This window comes from Pleurodeles waltl, chromosome 3_1, assembly GCF_031143425.1.
Source record: "Pleurodeles waltl isolate 20211129_DDA chromosome 3_1, aPleWal1.hap1.20221129, whole genome shotgun sequence".
Classification (NCBI taxonomy): Eukaryota; Metazoa; Chordata; class Amphibia; order Caudata; family Salamandridae; genus Pleurodeles; species Pleurodeles waltl.
In genome coordinates this window covers 1,943,321,608-1,943,343,109 of record NC_090440.1, presented here as the reverse complement: position 1 = coordinate 1,943,343,109, position 21,502 = coordinate 1,943,321,608, and the positions used below count along the sequence as shown (strand labels likewise).

At 46.4% G+C, this 21,502-nt stretch overlaps 1 protein-coding gene across 11 annotated transcripts in view; it reads left to right on the top strand.

Moving 5' to 3' along the window:
* The window catches only part of MYO18A (myosin XVIIIA), an 805,500-nt gene that overhangs the window by 478,954 nt on the left and 305,044 nt on the right, over positions 1 to 21,502 (top strand). For all 11 annotated transcript variants that reach the window (XM_069226228.1, XM_069226223.1, XM_069226221.1 and 8 more), the window contains 2 exons: positions 3,776 to 3,885; positions 7,035 to 7,100. In XM_069226228.1, the coding sequence (XP_069082329.1) occupies positions 3,776 to 3,885; positions 7,035 to 7,100 (176 nt within the window). The remainder of the gene's footprint in view (positions 1 to 3,775; positions 3,886 to 7,034; positions 7,101 to 21,502) is intronic.

The window sequence follows — 21,502 nt, the reverse complement described above, 5'->3', positions numbered from 1 at the left end:
TAAGAAATCCATTTTTCACAGCCCCAGTGCCCCCTGAGGCTCCTGAGCCCATCCCTGTAGGCCCAAGAAAGGGCTGTTGACCTGGCCCCTGAGCGCGATTGGTATAACGCAACCAAGTGATTATGTGTATCTGATCCCATGCCAATGAAGGCTTATATGCCTTAATTCTCCTGAATTCCTTATCGAATTCCTTCAATGGCGTGCCACCATATTTATTGTGCGCCCCCACGATCCTGTTCTGATAGCAAGCTAACTGCGCACCTAAGTCACTGAAACGTTCCGCTAGAATGGCCTGATAAATGGAGAACGCTTTAACCAGTTGGTCTCAGACTTCTCCCCTCTCCTTCTTTGTGGCCCATGCCCACACTCTCTTGAATGTGCACACTCTCTGCAACGCCGCACCTCCTCCTTCTCAGCTTTGTCAACCAGTAAATCAAAGATATCAATGGAAGCCCCCTTCCAAATCTTCTCCCTTACCTCAACTGGTACATGTAGCCCTAACTGTTCATGCTCTGAGCAAATATCCCCCAAGTCTGTAAGGGGTGAAGGGTGACCAGTACCGGCACATGCGGTTCCCCGGGCCACCGAAGTCGTTGCTGTAGAGGTCACCACCACTGGGGGATTAACTGCCTGGGTTGCGCGCATGCCTGACACAGAAGTAACCGGTTGTGCCGCGGATGCTGCAGCAGTAGTCAACTGGTCCCCCCCGTAGGGGTTGAGGACAAGGAGCTGGCCCCCTGCACCTGCCGCTAGTGTTTGACTCTGGCCCTTTTCCCTGAGACCCCTGGTCACTGTTTGCAGTACCCAACCTTGAAACCAATCATCGAGCCTGCTCCCTAACGTCTCCCTCATTAGCCCCTGAGAATGCCCCCCCCCCCACTAAATTGGTGGACAGCAACCCCACCTCAGACAGACATGGCAACACGGATGCCAAGCAGGCTACAAGATCCCGCTGACTGGACTCCCCCTCACTAAACGCACCAGTGTCCTTACCCGCAACTGTGTTTTGTGGAGGGACCACAACGCCCGCAGTTTGCGCTGCTGCCTGATTCTGGCCTCCACTCCCAGCATGCCCTGCACCCACTACCGGGGATGTACTAACCTCAGGCTGCGTCGAAGCTAGATTGATACTGTCCTCAACCTGCGCAAGGGGTGGCCTCCGTCCACCTCCCCACCCTTTCTCTGCCCCTGCACCCTCTTTGGAGCTGGGAGAACGCCTCACTAGATGGTATCCCCACCCGTCAGGGCCCATCCTCGTTAGAGGATGCGCCCTCCCCTGAAGAAGTCTGCGCCTTCAAGGATGCGATGGCCTGGTCCATAGTGTCCATCCTAAGCATCAGGGCCTCAAGGAGCTCTTCTGTTCGCAATTGTTTCTCAGCCATGACCCATGCACAGACACTAGATCAGGCAAGCCAATAAATGGGCCCCTACAAGGAAACACCCCAAAATAGGAAATCGCTCTCTGGCCCCTATGGGACTCCCCTTGCCAAGAAAGTACCTAATGTAAGGGCCCCCTTATCATAGTACATGAAATAAAACTCCTACAGGTATGTCAAAGGGCACCTCCCCTACACTCCACCACACTTTTAGCCCCCCCCCACCCTATCTACCAGGAAAACAGGGCCACTAGCGCTCCCCACACAAAATTGGTCAGATGGCCGCTCACCCAGTAGCCCAGGAACCACACAGGAGCTGTCACCGAGAGTAACTCAGGTCAGGTGAGCTGAGCTGAAACCCGTACGGCCCCCGGTGAGGCTTGCTGGGCCACTCGCGTCGTCCTCTTCTTCCCTTAAATGCTGCAGAAAGCAACCTGCAAAATGGAACACAGAACAAAATTAAATAATGTTAACACCTGCAAAAAGAAAGAAAAAGGTAGCCCAAATGAGGAAAAAAAGTAGCCCAAATGAAGCAATTCCTTGTTGCGGCCATTGGGGCCCACTAGTCCGGTCGGTGAGCGCGAGAAAGACGTGCTTGCCTACTGCGGCCACCTTTTAAAGCCGGCCGCGTGACGTCATCTCGGTGCACGACCCCGGAAGCACAAACAGTGCTTCCGGGGCTGCAGGGCCCTTCTCAGCCAATCGGCTGTGTTTTTGTTGCGGGGCGAGGGCAGGGGAGCCTGCCGCTCCCCGACCTCCACCCCCACGTTCCAGCCTGGCGCCGCTGCCATAAGCAGGGCCCCCCTGATTGGGGTGGCCACGTGCATTTTGTTCTTTCACAATGAGCACATCCGCACACGAGGCAGTTCCCTTCAGTGCCCGTATTTTTGTTGTTTTTACTGTATAATTACTTTATTATTGCTTTTGTGTTTAGAGACTGATGTGAAAGCAGTATGCTTTCTGCCAGATGTAAGCACATGCCACGTTCCACCCTTCATCAGTTCCTGTCTCATGCCAATGCTGTTAATAATGCCTTTCATACTCTCCTTTGTTTATCTGGCTGTTGGTATTTCACAGCATAGCAGATCACGTCCATTTAAAATAGTTCTGCATTAAGTTATCATCTTTGTACTGTGTACAAAACTGACAGCTTCAATATTGTACTTGTGAATTCATTAACTGACAATTCTTCAGAACTTGTTTATTTGGACTCAGTTTCACCAATTGCTCTTTAATAGACGTTGCCCTGGAAGAAAATCAGTCTTTGTCATGTTTCATTTGCACTACTTGTAACACTTTTTATTTATTTCCTTCTTTCTTTCTTTCTTTTGTTACTTCTTTCTTGCTTTATTTCTCTTGCTTTCTTTTCTTTCCTGCTTTTTTCTTCTTTTCTTCTTTATTTTCCACCTTCCTTTCTTTCTTGCCTTTTTCCTTCCTTTTGCCCTTCCTTCCCTCCTTTCTTCCTTGTTTTTCCCTTGTGTTTTTCTTCCCTACTTTCTTTCTGCCTTTCTATCCTTCTAACGTTCCTCTTTCTTTCCATCCTTTACTCTGACTTTATATCCTTCTTTATTTCATTTTTTCTTCCTTTCCTTCCTTTTTCTGTCTTTCCTTTTCTTTTTTGCGTCCTTTCCGTCATTTTTCTTTTTTCTTCCTTTCCTCTCTTTTTTCTTTCCTTCACTCTTTTCTTCGATCCTTCTTTCCTTCCTTCTTTCTGTCTTTCTTTATAGCTGTGCCTGGTCAGGGCTGCCTGGAATCTGTAAGAAAACCACGTCAAGTGAGAGCACAATGATCGACCGTGGCCCTGGGCAGCGGCAGGGGAGAGTCTAATATAAGCTTTTTTGAAACAGGGAAAGAGAGAAAGGGGTCGGTGCTTGGAGACTGAGGAGTCCCAGTTTTCACTAGAGTGCTTGCTGTTATGACAGTGCTCAAAGGTACAAGACGACCATGGGGTAGGCTTCTCTGTTGTTACATAGTATAATGTCAGCCGCAGTCTGAAGTGCCCTTGGGGCAAGGGCCAGCCGCCTGTGCTGCGATTCAAGTGGGTGATCTGCAGGGTTAATGCTGAACTCAGCTACAGGCTCCTAAACTTGAGTTAGGTTTTTGACCTTGTCTGGTGTCAGGAGTCTAGAAATTGTCAGAGGGGTTAGGATGCATATGCATCCACTTTCAATGCTGTTTACTGCACCGCGTTCTATATGTGAAAATGTAACCATTAAACGATTGAATTCTAATTGCCACTGAAATTCTGCCTACGAAGCTTTTTTCAAGGAAAACTGAGACATTAAAATCGTGTTAAATAAAAGATTCAGAGTTATGGGTCCGTGTCAGAGATGGTGGTGTGGCCTGCCGGCCATTTTCATCTGATACACTGCTTTACTGTTGCTTCCTGCACCTTCCAGGTTACCCGGATCACATGGTCTTCTCGGAGTTCCGGCACCGCTTCGACGTCCTGGCCCCACACCTGACGAAGAAGCTTGGGCGCAATTACATTGTCACGGATGAGAAGCGGGTAAGTCCTGGCCACGACAAAGGGGTTCCCATGTGTGCACCAGGCAGTGATGTAGAAAGTATTCCTGAAGTATGCCTCGGTACATGGACCTAGTGCTTCCTTCACTGCTGTGGCGCTTTGAAAAACTTGCCTTGGTTGCAGATCACTGAAGCAACCCCATTATTGCCCCGTAACAGGACTCGTACAAACTTTATGCACTGAGGGGGGCCTTTTGCTCACACTGCCGTGGATAGTATGCAGTTTTCATGAGTGGTGCAATGTTTGGCCTCAAAGAGGGGCTATTTCCCAAATGAAACTATGACTTGAGCAATATGTGAGACAAATGTCGCAATCGACACATCTAAACCCGAGTTTCAGGGTGTGCCCTTTTGTTGTTCATTAATTGTCTGGTCTCCCCGTTTGCCTTTCCCTGGCTCTGGCATGCGATTGACGCAGCATTTTGGGATGTAATCATTAGTATTGCTAATATCCCGATGGAGGTGTCGAGGCAGGGGCCGATACAAAGGCACTATTTACCGAATTGACGTTCTGCTCCCACTTGTATTGGCATTGCGTTTAATCCACGCCCAGGCTGGCTGGAAGGAAGGATAAACAACGTGTAATTGCTTTATCTAAGCAGTGAGGTAGTGTGTTGACTTGGGTATTAAGTGGAGCAGCAGCACCACCCAAGGTTAGAAACCGATCCCTGTACAGACTGGTCCTCGAGTGATGAAAGCAGAGCAGGCTCCCTGTTCACAAGAGTTCTTCCCACCAGCCATCAGTCTGCCAGTGCAGCTCCCGGAGGCAGGACGGGGTCATTCTCATCACCAGTCCTGCAGTGACTTCAGGTAAGGAGCATCCGTCCACAAATATACATTAAGATTGCATATAGGAGGCTATCATGCGTCCCTTTTACAAACTCACATTGAAATTTCAGATGCAGAGTATATTTTTTAATTTAGCAAAAAAAAACTATTGGATAGGGACAATTTAGTAGGGTTATCTTCTCCCAAAAACACTTTTTTTTTATTTGGCAATAAAAAATGCATTCTGGAATTAAAACGTAGTGTTCCATTTCCCAAAATGTGAGGTACATCCCACGTCTGGATGCTCATTTGAATCTGTTTGAATTCTAGGTGGAGTCTGTGAATCAAACATTATTCTGTGTTTTCACACAATCAGTGCTCGGAATTTGGTGTTGCTGACAGTCACGTTCAGATACCACAAGCATTTTCAGGGACTCCTTAATTTCGCCTTTGTTTTCTAAGTAGGCATAATGAAAATTTTACAATTTAGATTTTTAGGGTAGTTATTTACTATCAAGAAGCACCACAAAAATATACCACAGAAAGTCTCCCGAAAAAAAGAAAACTATTTTCCGTGTTCATCAAGTTATCAGTGTATTTGGCCCTGTTCCATAAGGATCAGAGATAACTCTATGTCCCTATGTTTTTTTTATGTGTAGTGGTGGCTGAACTTGAGTCTTAACTTGACCCACATAGTGCCTAGAAGATTTAGACATTTTTCAGGTTCTACATAAGACCCACTGAGGTTTGGTAGTCGGGAAATAGCTCAATTGATTGCGCCTCTCAAACGCTGGTGGCACGGGAGAGAGTTGTCGCATGCCTGGCTCTGGACAACATGTGGGTGACTCTCAACCAAACTTGCTTGTTACTCAACAATGCGCAAACTATCAGGAAGTCTCTCCATTTCCATATTCCCCAGGCTGCCTGTAGAAGTTCACGGCCTTTTACTGCTTCCAGTTCTGTCCCTTGCACCCCTTAGAGTGGCACGTTCTTTCACTGACCGTTATTTTTTTTACCCGTAATGAAGGTTTTGCTCTCTGCACGTTAACTTGCACTTACATTTTAATTGGCGCCGTGTTTAGAGGATCTGCTCATAGCACACAGCAGAAGTGTCTCATCTGTTGGAATGGAGGGCGAAATTAAGGAGATAAGAAATATAACCGTGTTTGTGTTGTGTTCGCCTAGCTGACATAACTTACATTGTGCAAGGGTTAGCATTTTGCTGCATCAAGGAAACGGACACTTCCAAACAGCCAGCTAGCGTGTGGGACTGTACATTGTTCGCTGGTCCTTCACAGATACACACGAAGTGTGTGTTTGGAAACAAATGTAAATGTATTTAATCCTCCCCCGCTCATTTTTTTTTTTTTTTTTTTACAAATTAACGCATGCATAAGTGGAATGGGTACTTATAAAAATTGGTGACATTATAATGAGCTCATTTTGTGATAGCCCTTGGCAAAAAATGAACAGGGGAATTTCGATTCACCCCAACTTTGAGGGCCTCCTATTAGCGTCTGTGTTATTTATGACGCACCTGCTCGGCAGTCAGCACTTTACAAGAGTCAGCAAACGTATATTTAGGCGAGTTTTCTGCAGATTCTTCAAATGTCATAAGGTGCTTCACGCGTCATTAGCAAAACAAGCAATGTTTGTTTCAGTGGGCACGGGATTTAACGATGGTCTGCAAAGTAGTTTCCGTTTCTAGGCACTGTGCACGTGAGTACGAACGAACAGGTCGGCCCAGGCAAGCGGTTGTAGCTTTAACCCGCGCCCCCGAGCCCCTCTTGGCCTCGCAAAGCGCCGAGAAGGCGCAGCGCTGCACTGAACACGCTCGGCGCCTAGTAAGAGCCTCTCCGAGCCGAGTCTCGGATGCCGAGACTCAAAGAGCTGCTTGAGTAGTTAGCAGTTGCCATGTAATGGAGAACGCAGATATCCCGTCTCTGCTCGAGTGCTTCTCATCGTCCGTAGCGGTCTCCTAAGAGATGGTGACACGGCAGGGTTTTTGTTTTGTTGTTTCCCCTCACCAGTGTAGAGGGAGGGAGACGACTGGGCAGTGCCCAGTCGCTGCCCGTACCTAGTTATCGCCTGTACAGTGTTGTGCAGACTTTATTGTGACTGTAAGTTTGGCACTTAAAGCATGGGGCGCCGGCTGGAGCATGGAAGCAGCTGGACGTAACATGTTGTGAGTGCCTCGTTTGTTGTCGTCTCGCGCCGCGCGGGTACTGCGCCTTTCTGCACGGGGGTCACAGACCTGTTGCCTCGGTGTCTGGCTGTGCCCGACCCCTTGTGAGTCCATGTCCAGGCCCCCCTTCTCCCTGCAGCCCTACTAACGCCCCTCTTGCTCTCTCTCTCTCTCTACAGGCGGTGGAGGAGCTCCTGGAGTCCCTGGATCTGGAGAAGAGCAGCTTCCACATGGGCCTGAGCAGGGTAAGTCCTTTCTTGCTGCTCCCCTTGTGGGGGTTCATTTCGGCGGGATTCCTCAGCTCAGACTGCCGCAGAAATGTCAGGAAAACGGGGGGAACTCTGGGCGGGAGTACGACAGAGCCGCAGTTTCCACTCTGCTGTGCGCGACACGTTCGTGTTTCAGTGCGAAAATGTGACACATTCCCGAGCCTCGTGTGGTACTTTGAGTGACACGTTTTCTCTAAACGTAGTCATTGACCAAAGATGAGAAATGACACGTACTAGTAACAGGAATTTTCCCAGAGGTATCTTTGTGACCCTTGTAGAACAATTGCCCTAGAGCGGCAGGAATCCACACCAGGGCATGTGAACCGGTTTGTGAGCCCCAGCAATACCAGTGCGCGCCTGCCAGCAATATCCCCTAAAGGTCACCTGCTCCCTCACCTTTCTAGTAGAAACAAGTGCACGGCCCCCCTTCGCACAGCCCCCTGGACCCTGCATGCTTTGGTGTGGTTGACGAGGAGAAGCCACAGTTGAAAAGCAACATGTAAAAATAACCAATGCTCTGTACATTCATGCACTGCGAGAGCTTCCAGTGAAAAAACACAAAAGCTGTTCACAGGGACACAAAATTGCCAAATATTTTTAGTCCAGAAGTGTTTTCATAATATTTTCAATTAGCTGCTGACAATTTTTCATGCTAGTGGTCATGCCCCCTCCCTGGTTACTGTTATCTTCTAAACTGGCTTTGTAACGTAGAATGAAGTGCATCACGCCCAGGACCAGTCAATCAATATGCAGTTGCTGTATTTTATTGCCCAGTCCCCACCATCGATGCTCATGAATGCTTTGCTGCCAAGCGTGCTCTTATTGTGCAAACACATCCTGCTACTGGGGCTTAAACCAACAACACGTTGCATTCTGGGACTTGGAGTTTCACTTTTTCAATTAGAATTGTGAGTTTCAATGTCCCAACATGCACAATAACATAGGCTTAAAAGTTGTCCCCGGGAATGGCTGAAGGTGTCAGACAGGACAGGTGCACTTGCAAACCCCTGATTCTCCAGACAGCAGCTAAATGTTAGCGGACCTAAAACAGGAAAGTTGTTAACATATGATGGGCCATGTAGCAACCTGCTCGAGACACTGCAGTCACCAGTCTGAGCTCCTCCACAGTAGATTACTTTGTGTGACAATTGATTTACTTCCTGTGATGCAGGGACATTGTGCAATTTGTGTTACTCTGACCCCTGATGAGTGACACGAAGGCTTGCTTTTAGAGAGATGAGGAGAGGGAGACAGGATATATGCTCTAAACCTACACATATCTCGAGCAGAAGACTTCAGCAAACCCCAGCTGGGGTACAGTTCTAGAACCAGGGGTCAGATTGTGCAAAAGTTTGGAGAACCCTCAAAAGTAACTAGAGGGATTTCTGCTTAACAGAACTGATGGTAAATTGGATTTGCAGGGCCAAATCCCTACCATAAATCAGAAATGCCTACTACAAACAAAGGAAAGGACCATAATGTGAGAGGAAAGACAAAGTTGGAGACACATTTGGGTCTACGCTGTTAGAGCAGGGAGGGGAAGGTAAAGACTGGCTGGCCACTGGGGCACTTGTCTGTCTTAAGCAGCGCTACGAATATACTAGGCACTTGCAACATTTTTTTACCCACTAGGGAAACTTCTGGTCCTCCTTTACCGTGTACTTGGTTAAATACTTTCAGTTTGTGGGGCAGTTGTGACTTTGTTACAAAACTTTTTCGGGGTAGTTTCACTTGGCAGGTGAAGGCGGTGGTGTGCGACATGAGCAGCCGACCACAGGCACTTCAGGGGTTGGTATTGTTTTTCAGGACTGACAAGGTTTTTGTTTACGTTGTAAATATTTCATTGCAAGCACCACACACCTCGCAGCAGCTAAAGCTCATCCTGGTGTCAGTTTGAGTGACCTCAGATTGCCCAGAGCTGAAGTCATTTCCCCTGGGTCCCTTCCGTAGAAGGCAATGTGAATATTCCATTGACTTGTGGGTAAATCGTGTGTTCAGTCCAAGGAGAGACCCTACAGTGCCTAGAGGCACATGCAACCCTTTCATGTTACAAACACCGCCTAAGATGGTACATTTTATTTGTTTAGGTAGAGCATGCATGACACACCTAATTGCTGCAGGTGACATCAAAGCAAACACCGCCTAAAACACAACAAGAGGTGTAAAATATAACAGTGCAGAGCATTTCATCACAGACGGCATCAGTACAACAAAAACATTCAACAAAATATTTCTAAAATCAATTGCATCAAACTAGCAGCAGTAGTGCAGCCCTGGGGGTCACTGAGGTGCATTCAGTAGTAAAGCAACACTGTAAATGTATTTACTTGCAGGACTGAAGAGTGCTTACCAACATCCCAGCCAGGGTGTGTCTAGACACGAGACAGAATGAACTCAGACCTTTGCATGCTTAGTTTTTCCACAGTGCATCTGGTGCTGCAGTGAGAACTGGCTCAGGAGATTACCGGACACACCAAACAAGAGAGCTGTATCTCTGAACGCACCATTGATGGTCAGTGAAAATAAACCACATTGGATGTGGGAAAAGACAGAACCTTGGTTTTAGTGAGGAGCAGGTTCGGATAAAGAGGAGACATCCACTCCTCAGTGCTACAAGGGACTGTCATTCAGTCTGGGGGTATCCTTTACTTGTCACTCATTGATGTGTCCGGATGCCATTGCCATATCCCCAAGTGGCCCCATGTATATACTGAACAGCACAGGGCAGATTGTAACAGTGGTATACTTATCACTACTGGCAAGAAAGGGAACATTTTGATGTCCTCACACACCACTTCCCATACAAATATTTGTGAAGAGAAGCCTTTGAGAGCCATACTCGTGCATGTGCAGAAGATGCATAGTAGTGCTTTAAGACAGAATCTGAAGCCGTGACCAGCACGTGCAGCCCCACATCCGTTATAGAAGGGAGAGCCTTCTTTCCATTGCTGCCAGTCTGCCAACTTCGACCAACGCTGACTTTCACATCTAAATATTTTTCCAGAGGAACAAAAGTGTCTTTTCAGTTGCCATTCACAAAATTGAAGGGCGGACCCCAGAACAAGCAACTTTCTTCAGGAGCCACAAGTCCATGGAAGAATTCTTCCCTGGGCACACAAAACATTCATTCAGCAGTTGGGCTGCACAACAGGCATTATTTTTTTTACACAGGTCGCAGGGCATGATTTGAGCTGGCAGACACAAAAGAGTTCTGTTCTAGCCTTCCTACACTCAGCATTCCTTTGTGGACATGAGCATAGCATTAAAGAATGGCATTAATTTCTGGCTGGACTGTAAGCCTTCATCAGATGATCTTCACTTCGAAGCTTACTTAAAGGCTGTAACAAACAATAGGTCATCAGGCACTGGACTTTGTGAGGTCTGAAGCTTCATCTAAGAATCCGTAATGTGAACCGGCCAACCACAGGATGTCAAAAACTTCAAAGCTTCATTGAAGGATCTCTGCTGTGACCGTTCACCAAAGGCACTGACCAACCACGGTACACAGTGAGGTCTGAAGCTTCATTGAAGGAGCCTACTGTGGCCTTCACCCTAGGGACATTAGGCACTTTAAATCCCTGGCATGAGCTTTAATCAAAAGAACAAGCCAATCTCATGATATCAGGTGCTCTGATGCTTCATGTAAGAAGCCCTCTTGTGAAGCTTCATCAAAAGGACTGACCAATCATTGGAAACTGAGAAGCTTCTTTGAAATTGACATACTGTCCATCACGAAGGGGATTGACCAACAGTGGACTTTCTTTAAGAAGCCCACTACGAAACCTAATCAAAGGGACTGACCAACCACCAGGCATTAGTAGGTCCGAAGCCTTATTTAATCAACCCTGCAAAGCAGCTGTGTTACTGATACTCCTGGAGCTGTCTGAAGAGCTGTATTCTGTTGCAACACATAGAGCAATCAACATTTTGTTCAGGAACTGTCCCACATGATGTTTCTAAGGCCGTGCATTCTCTTTGAGAACAAGATCCTCTAGAGGTATCTAGAGTGCTCAAGGTTTATTTCAGTAACTGACCGCACAGGATGTAAATGAAGTAGTGCAGTGCTGCTTGGGAAATGGATCCTCCCCAGGTATCAGCCACTGTTGAGCTCTGCTGACAGAGCCACCACCAAGTGTTGTATCTCAAGATGTGAAGTGCTGTCTGAGGAGCAACAGCATTTCACTGTCCAGATGTGTAGGAAGGTTGAAACAGATCCCCTTTGCATCTGCCAGCTCTGCCCATGCCCTGCATTCCTTGAATAATGTGGAACGGATACTCCTGTGTTTCCTGTGTGGTAATATGGATACAGGGCAATAAGTGCATGTGGTATATCCATCTGAACAATGAGCAATCATGAATTTAGCCTCAAATACAACTGCAAAGCGCAGATTTCACTAACCATAGGGAAGGTTTGGGGTGAGCATTATGGCCACCTCTCTTCTGATCAATGGAGTTTCTGGTTGATTCATGTTCACTCCTAAGCCATGTGAAAATGGATGTTCTGACTATTCTTCTGGCCCTCAAGTCTCTAGTGCAATAACATTTCTATGCAACAACATCTTCTGGCATTGGTGCTGGATTCCACGGTCTCTGCTCAGACTGTTTGGTGGTTTGCTCACCTCTGTGGCTAGTCTAATCCTTTTTGCATGAGCTGCTCCTTTGAGTTTTCCGGGCCGGTCCAGTGCTCTCCACTAATTAAACTGTTGCAAAGGGTTGCACCTCTGCACCTGATTCAAAGATTTTCTTGTGCTGGGTCAGATGCTTTGTGCATAAACTACCAGTGGTTTGCTCACCTTTGTGCAGGGAATGTTGCTTAAGTGTAGGCAGATGAGATACTTATCCTTAAGCACAGAGAGGGAAATAATCACACATGTTGCACTACAGAATAGAGTTGCACCCAAGTGCACCTTCGCCAGAGTACAATGGTATGATGAAGTGGCTCATGTGATGGCAAATGTTCCCTAGTGTCTTTTGGACAGTCACAGTTAAATGTGGAGAGACATTCGCAAGTGCGTCTCTCCAGCCTTTGACAGGATAGGACATTGTCACATATCCCTAAGTCAGTTCCTTGCAGTGGACGTGCTCTCCTGCCTTTTACACATGGGGGTGGGGGATCATTCCTTGAAGTTCACATGTCAGCCTCCTACCAATAAGAAAACATTCCCAGAAGTGATCGATGGAGCTTCCTACAAACCGTGGGACATTCTCAGTGCTCTTCTGCTTACAGTACTTTAGTAGGGGTTTACTAGACGGTGGTTTTTCTTGTTTGGGTTGCAATAAGGCATTTTTGCATGTAGGCTTGAGGCATGTTGTCCCCACTCTAACTTTGCCCTGCAGGAAACCTTGGCGGCTCCTTGCCATGGTCCAAATAACTCCCCATTCCTCTGTCCCTAAAGTACATACTGGTTGTTTGAATTTTATAACACTACTGCGGTATGCCCTTCCGAATGTTATTCCCCCTCCACCTACAGGACGTGTGTTTATGTTGACCCTCTGCTCCGAGGTGGATGCTGTCGAATGAGGAGAGACCAGGCAGGTAGTGGACAGGGAGAAGAGGAGGACAGGGATGGGTACCTTCAGAGAGGAGATGGCAAGAAGAGCGACCAGTGTGTAAATGGAGGAGGAGTGGAGGGTGGCTTCTGCTGCTCTTGGGAATGTCAGTCACTGTGACACAAGAGCTGTGGAACAGCAAGGGCACCCCTCCACCACCGCTCACAGCCCCAGCATTTAAAACAATAGCACTGTTAAGTGGACCCTGGGAGGTCGGGTTGTAGTTCAAGGAGCATTTCTATCACCTCTCCACAACAGAAATGAGTAAACCGAAAAATTCACAGGGAGAGAGCCGCGCCAGACTTCTACTTTGGCCCAAGAGCTAAAGTACAGATACAGCCATTGAAAAAGTCAAGCAACAGACGGTATGTAGAAGTATGATGTGCCCCCGTACATATAAAATAGGTAATTATTTGCTGTCACTTCTGAGTGCTTCCGTTTAATACACAAGTTAACTTTACTGCATGTGGTGGCAATTATAATTTGGAATTTCCAAGATGGATCTAGAAAGATGTAATGAAGAATACCTTGGTAACTTTACCGTGAGTTATCCTAGAGAAAGTTAAATATTTGATGTGCACCAAATGTATTGTCAAAACAATTGTACATGAAGCAATGCATAATACGTTAAACCACATATATATTCCAAAGCGTGAAATTACTGCTAGGTGTCTACAACCTTTGGGGTGAAGTACAAGGAGTCACTGTGAGGTAAAATGCCTTGCCAGTGATCACACTATTGGCCAGGTGGGGAAGTTCAGCCAGATTTCCCAGTCCAAGAGTTACAATTCAGGCATAAAAATGATCTCCTTTCACTATCACTGTGCATTGTTGTCTTTCAATAACTAAATCTGTACATTGGGCAGTAATGCTAACATGAAAATGTTCAAATCACATGACAGATCAGCCTGACACTTTAGAAAACAAATTTGGTGAACCAAGTTTAATTTGTCTACTGAAATGGGCCAAAGCACAAACAGATTAACTATTAAATTATTATAAAGTAAACTCATCGGAGTAGAATAAATCAAGCTCTTCTCTACTGTTCAAAATTAAATGTAAGGCAGAGGCCCATTCCCTGTGTATATATAAACAGCACTTGCCTCCCTTGACTACTTCAGAAAAAGACTCACATTTAATTTGAGGCAATGAAAGAAATTAACAAGCCAACGAGGTTCTCCTACAGAGGCTGGTCCCGCTCCTGTTAGAATTTCGTCACATATCTGTGAAGTTCAACCACCTAAAATACATATTTCTGTCTCATGTTCTGTGTTCAGTGGAAGGATTAATTGTAGACATGTTGGGTTCTCTTTATAATGATGCTGGCTTAAAGCAGCTCTTCATTTAGCAGAACGCTGATTGCTTTCTGTTTTGACCAAGCTAGTGAGAGAGAGTTTTGTATTTATGCACTTTTCTGTGGTTTGATTTTGTCCCAAAGAATAACAGAGCCCATTGTTGCATAAGAGTTGAATACAGGGAATAAACCACACAAAGTATCAATAGAAATTCTGGTGAAAATTCATGATTAGAACAGAATAAGCAGAGGCTCAAACCAACTCCTTAGCAGCCTCTCTGAGATAGTCGAACTGCCTATGCAACAAGAGGGCTGTATGAAGGAGCCCAACATCAAAAACATAAGAGTGTGTACGGAATTACAGAGACAAAGTATGAGTAAATATGCAGGTTAAATCCAGGGCTGCAACAGAATAAGCAGAGGCTAAACGCAGCTCCTTAGCAGCCTCTCAGGTTGGAATGTCTATGGAAAATAGTAAAGTCTTGCTTCTAAGTCCATGCGCCAAGGCATGCAGCTCGTTTGTGAGACTCTGTTGTGTACAGTAAAGGGCTTGGAGCCCGCCTGTCTCACCATTTGTTGGCTGGCGTGGCACGCTTCTTTACAGCCTCGTAATTTGTCACTTCAGGCCTGGCATCATTTCCGTTTCTCTCTGTGGCGCAGGGACCAAGCACTGATTGATTAAACTTAATCAGTGCCTGTCCGCTGCTCCAGACGTGATCGAGGTACTATTTTTCTCTTTTTGACTTGTAGTGCCCTGCGGACAGAAGCCTTGTGACTGGCAAAAACCTGACCAGCAGGACAAACAAAATTGCAAAGTTCTATTTTTTTTATAGCTTTCTTTTGTTTTGCCAAGTCGTTTTTACTCATTTTCCACCCATGTTTTCTTTTGGTTTTGCTTGTGGGCGCTCTTCTCAAAAGATGACGATTATCTTGTTCGAAATATTGCAATGCAATAGTGTTTCTTTATTATGTGTAATTTATGAAGTGATGCTTTAACACATAATCGTGCAGTGCACCCCAATCAACCTCACTCCACCCCACTACAATCCAGCCCACTTTACCCTTCAGCACTCCTGTCCCAACCACTCACCCCAATCCAACCCACCCCAATCCTCCCAACCCACTCCAGTCTAATCTGCCCCACTCTAATCCAAAACAATCTGCACCACTCCAAAACAATCTGCCACACTCCAATTCAAAATAATATGCCCCAATTCCATCTGCCCTACTCCAATCCAAAATAGTGTGCCCCACTCCAATCCAAGAACCTGCCCCACTCTAAAACAATCTGCCTCACTGCAATCCGATGCCCTCCAGTCCAACACAGTCTGCCCAACTGCAAACCAAAACAGTCTGCCCAACTGCAAACCAAAACAGTCTGCCCCACTGCAATCCAAAACAGTCTGCCCCACTTTAATCTAAAACAACCTGTCCCATTCAAATCAGCCCCACTCCAATCTAATTGAAAACAATCTGTCCCACTTAAATCCGCCCATCCAATCTGCCCCACTCCAATCCAAAACAATCTGTCCCACTCCAATCTGCACCACCCCACCCCATCCCAGTACAGTCAACCCCACTCCAATCCAATGCATCCACCCTAACGCACCCAAGTCCACCCCACCTCAATGCAATTCACCCCAATCCAATCCATCCCAATGCAACACACCCCACCCCAGTCTACCCCACTCCAGTCCATCCCACTCCAGTCCATCCCATTGCAGCTCACCACACCCTAGCCAGTGCACCCGCCCCATTTCAGTTTGCCCACTCCAATCCAATCAACCCCATTCCAATCAAACCCTCTTACTCCAGTCCACCACACTTTGCTCTGATCCACCCACTCTATCCCAGTCCAATCCACCCAACTCCAATCTATCCAGCCCGCCACACTCCAATTCATCCAGCACACCCCCATACACTCCACTCCAGTCCTATCCACCCCACTCCAGTCCCTTGAATCCAATCCACCCCATCCCACTCTAAGCCACCTCACTCTAGCCCACTCTAATCCACCCTACTCCAGTCCAGTCCACCCCAATCCAGTTCACCCCACCCCTATCACTCCAATTTAGACCACCCACCTAAATCCAGTCCATTCCACCCCACTGAAATCCACCCAAATTCCATCAACCCCACTCCTAACCAATCCACCCCACACCAATCCACCTTACTCCACTCAATACCAATCCACCCCACTCTTTTCCAATCCAATCCACCCCCTACCTAATCTACTCCAACCCACTCCACCCTATTCCACCCCCCACTCCACGACACTGTCTGCCACTGAACCACTGAACTCTACTTCCCTCTACTCAACTCTACAACACTCCTATTCCTCCTACTCCACTTTACGACATTCCAACAAATCCACTCTGCAACACTGTACTCCCCCCCCCACACTCCACTCTGACACTCCACGCCGCTAACTTTTAGCCATGCTGAACAGCAGCCACATTGGTGTACAACATGGCAAAATACATTTCCAAGGCCAATGGCTCTTGTATAGGCAACACCTAATGGCTTTGCCAATGCTTGTTGATGGTTGAAATGCATTAGGTGGTGTAGGGATCTGGAGGAAGCAAGTTTGAGAATCTTGTGGCTTTGCTTGAGAGTGATTGCGTCATAAAGCATTCTTTTTTGTAATGTATGAGGCTTGAGCAGTTGTAATTTAGTGTTTCTTTGTCTTCATTGGCCACTTGAGATTTTCAGTTTCTCATTAAATAAGGGTAGTAGACGTTTAGAACTTTGTGTATGATATAGTCCTGTTTTTATTGTGTTCTAGCTTCTGTGGGGAGGCACTGAAGTGAGGTTTGGATGGGATAATGTGTTCACATTCTGTACAACCTAAAATAAATTGAGCTGGAGCATTAAGCACTGCTGTAACAGGAGTAGATTAATATTAGGAGTGAATTCCCGTTGTTTGGGACAGGAAATACCAGTGCCTAAACTGCTTACTTTAGACCCTCTCAGGAATGAATTGTCTGATGCTGCAGCATAGTTTGAGTTGATAGCATGCACTGTTAGCCATTGCAGAAATAGTTTTTTGTAGGTTAAGGTTTTTGTCAGTGCATTTAGCATTGTCCCCAATGGTTGGTTGACAGTCAAGAAGAGGATGGGAATTAATCCAAGCATGGGTGTATGGGTTGGGCTTTTTGGGTGATATTAACAGAAACTCAATTTTTGAAGGGTTGAGTTTTAGGTGATAGCTCACAATCCATCTTTGGACATTTTTAAGAGCAGTAAAATGATGTTATGGGACGTGATTTTCATATAGAATGGGGTTTTGTTCATGTATTGATAGTTCAGGAGCCCAAAGTCTCAGAGGATGGTCCCAAGAGATTCAAAGAAGGGAGTTAAATGTCCGTGACAGGATGGAGCCTTATGCAACTCCTTGTTGAAGGTTGGATTTTTGTTGCTGACTTTAACCACTTGGGTTTGATTGAAAAGGTATGAGAATAACCACTTTAATACCACACCATCAATGCCCATTTAGTTTTTAAGGATGTTGATCAAGGAGATCTGACTTTCTGTACCAAAGGCAGCCAAAAGGTCAGGTACCAAGTCAAGTAAGCAAGAGTGACCGGAGTCCAAGAAGCAGTAGTGACTGTATTCTCCATCCAAGATCTTCCACTGTGGTATACTTTACTACAAATCTTTTATAGACTTCTCACCATAGAATTCCCCCAGAGACCAGACTTGATCTGGAAAACGTTTCTACATAGCAGTGCCCCTGTGGGCTCTGCACTAAATCTACATCATCCCAGAAGTGATGGAGCGGAGTTGCAAATAAGCACCCTTTAATAAGTGCCACCTTTTCTGTGAGAAGGCAGACGCCGTGTTATAGCGTTTTAAGGACAACATAACTGCGGTGCACTCTTTGGGGGTGTTCACAAAAGTATTGTTGCAGCCCTTCTTCAAAAGTTCGACAAATCGGTATTCTGTACCTCATCAACTGGTTGTTAAAGACAAGCTCGCTGTAGTCAGTCAAGGGCCAACTCTTGACAAATGCGAACTGCTTGACATGGTTGGGGTTCACGATAAATGAGCCAAAGTCCCTCTTGGACCAGTGGAGTTCAGGGCTTTCCCTTGCTGCAACAAATGTAGGATATTTGTGCTATAATCCAAATGTTTCATGCTCGGTCCTGGATTACAAGAAGAGTAGCTCTGAGGCTTCTTGGCCTCTTAGCCCCCTGCATTCTCCTAGTCAGTTAAGCCATGTGGCACAAACCAGCTCTGCAATGCTGTTTGAAGTTCCAGTGGACCCAGCATCAAAGCAATCTGATTGATGTCATCCAGGCCTCAGTGAAGACAGATGTAGATCGGCAGTAGTGGCAGCTCAAACACAGGTGGTCCAACAGCAAGCACCTCTCCTTTCCACTTCCAGAGCCGACAGTGGTGATAGCCATGTCCCTGCTCTGCTGGGGTGGTCACCTAAGGGAGGTGGTGTTCAAATGACTCTTGTGTCTGCCAGAGGGCTGGCTCCTCTTCAGTCTGCTAGAGTTAGGAGCCATTTATCTGGCTCTGAAGGCCTTTCTGCCATCCATCAAGTGGAGGCTGGTGCAGGTTCTCATGAACAACACTTCCCCCATGTGGTATTTCAACAGACAGTGTGGAGTGGGTTCCTGCTCCTTTGTTGGGAGACTCTGTGCCTCTGAAGGTGGCTGGAATGTTGGGGCATTTTCCATATCACAAACTACTTGGCAGGGTTCCTGCTCCTTTGTCGGGGGCTCTGTGCCTCTTAAGGTGGCTGGAATGTTGAGGCATTTTCCATATCACTAACTACTTGAAGGGTAACTGAATGCCAGAGCAGGATGAACATAGCAGGCAGTGTATGGCAGATCAGGAGTGACATCTACATCCCTAGGTGGCATAGGGCTTCTTCCAACAGTATGGAGAACCTTACCTGGATCTTTTCATCACCATCAAGAAAGTGTGGTGCCAAACGTTTTGTGTTGGAGTTTCCGCAAGAATACTGGTTAGGAGAAGCATTCCAGCTGGAATGGGACACAACTCCTGTATGCCTTCCCGCCCCTGCCTCGCCTGCCCAGAGTTCTGAAAATATCAGGACGACAGGGCCCAGTGCATATTAGTGGCTCTAGACTGGAACTAGAGGGTGTGGTACTAGACCTTCTGAGCATGAACATCTGTCCTGTGATCAGCTTACCACTTCTTGAGGGCATCCTGTCTCAGTAACTGAGCATGGTCTTCCATCTGAATTGGTGCAATCTACACCTACGTGCAGGGAGATTAAGTGGCAGCACCTGACTACTCCCTGAAATGGTGGATGTCATCTTTGCTGCCACCCACCGAAATCCATTTATGCCAGACGCTAGAACAAATTTGTGGTCTGGTGTGGCGTAAGCAAGGCTGACCCTTTACAACCAAGTCTGTTTGATATCCTTTTGTTTGTTTACATCTTTGGCCCCATTAGATCTTGCAGTGTGTACTAATAACTGTTATTTGTTAGGTCTTTCTGCATTTACCGGACCAAACATCCTTGTATAAATCACCTGTTATGATGAGATTTATTAAAGGTTTCACACATTTCCTCTCAAACATTTTGTGATGCTGCAGTGGAATCTTAACTTGGTATTGATGTTTTCATGTGTACCCTTTTTAAGCTGATGCACAGCTCCTCACTACAACTCCTGACTTTAAAGGCAGTCTTCCTCAAATAAAGGGAAGGCTGTGCAGAAAAGGACTGTCGAGTTGGATCATGCTCTGCATTAAGATTTGCTGTGCACTGGCCAGGAGGCAGTATCTAGAAGGTTAAGGGCCCATTCCATTAAGGCTAGGTCTGCTTTCACTTCATTGTCATGTGGAATGCCTGTCCTTGACGTTTGCCAGACTGCGACATGGGTGTCTGTGCTCATATTTATGACTAACTACTGCCTACTTCTTGATAGCCAGACATGGCAGGGAAGGCTTTTTGCCTGCTTACTACTGCAGAACTTTTTGGTCTGAGTCCACTCCATAGACCTTCCACCTGGTGGAAGTACCTCTTTGTTATCTACTTTAAGATGAGGAGTTGACAGTTAAAAGAATCCATCCGGAGAATAAGTTACTTATGTTCAGTAATGCTCTTTCTGGTGGATACTCTAACTGCAGTTTAATCACTGCCATCCCACCTCCCCTTTCTGTAGAGTGCGTCATTTTTAACATCTAAAAAGGTCCCAAGTTAGTATTCACCACACTTGTACAATAAGTCTTCATGCTCAGGTCTGAGGATGCAGAAACGTTTTTAAAAAAAACTAGAAACTGACATCAGTGCTCAAGGGTGCCACTTTGTGTGGCCCAGCTCCATCATCTCCAGGAGGTTATGGAGTCAGCCCCAAGCTCAAACCGCCAGCTATCGGCATGATGCAGCACGGCTATTGAGAAAAGTTTTCTAGACCAATCTGGTGCCTGGGTAGTATACTACGGGGAGGAGTCTGAAATTAGATAAAAGATATACCGGAAAGAGAGCTACCAAAGGTAAGTAATGTGTTTTTTCTTCTCCCGCCATTATTTCTATTAGAGCCATGGTCTGCCTGCCCTAAGGGGCCGCTACTGCCTCAGCATACAGTTTCTCCTTCCAGGGCCTCAGACATTGTAATGTATCTACCACTTGGTGGCACAGCTAAACTATTGTGTGTGAGCCCCTCCCAGACCCCACCAGTCTCATCCCATGACTGGTTGCCCCTAGTGCTGCTGATCGGCGTCAGTCATATGCATCGGCAAGCTCCAGTGTACTCACTCAGCGCCTCCTTCCTCAAAAGCCTAAGCATGTTCCACCTAAGGCTCCTGCTTAGGGGATGCATGTTGTAAGGGCGAGTGGTGCTTTGTACACCAGACCATGTGGGCCCAGCTTTGCCTGCAGGTGACAGCCATGTACCCTCTCTGGATCTGTTGAAAATACAGGAATACCTTGTAGATATGAAATGGAGAACTGCAGCATCATGGGTGTTAGAAATGGGGTCTTTGGTTGGCAGTCAAGTTACCCCCTGTCCAAGTAAGGACCCTCACTCTAGTCAGGGTAAAAGAGACTCACCCTCAGCTAACTCCTGTTTACCCCCTTGGTAGCTTGGCACGAGCAGTAGGCTTAACTTCAGAGTGCTAGGAGTAAAGTATTTGTACCAACACACACAGTAACTTAATGAAAACACTACAAAATGACACAACACAGGTTTAGAAAAATAGGAAATATTTATCTAAATAAAGCAAGACCAAAACGACAAAAATCCACAATACACAAGTCAAGTTATCACAAAAAATGCAAAAAGAGTCATCATGTAATTCTAAACACACACTAACGATGTTAGCGTGAAAATGTACCTTGGGTGCGTCAAAAATAACCCCGCATGGGCGAGTGTGTGTCAAAAAGGACTTGTGATGTGTCGATTTCACTCACGAGCGAGACCTTGTGTTGTTTCTCCTTTAGTCAGGTTGGCGTGCGTAGTTTTATCTCTCCGCAGGAGAGCTTTGCGTCACTCCGATCAGCACTCTTGGGTCCGGGCAGGCCTTGCGTCGTTTTTACACGCCCAGCAGTGTT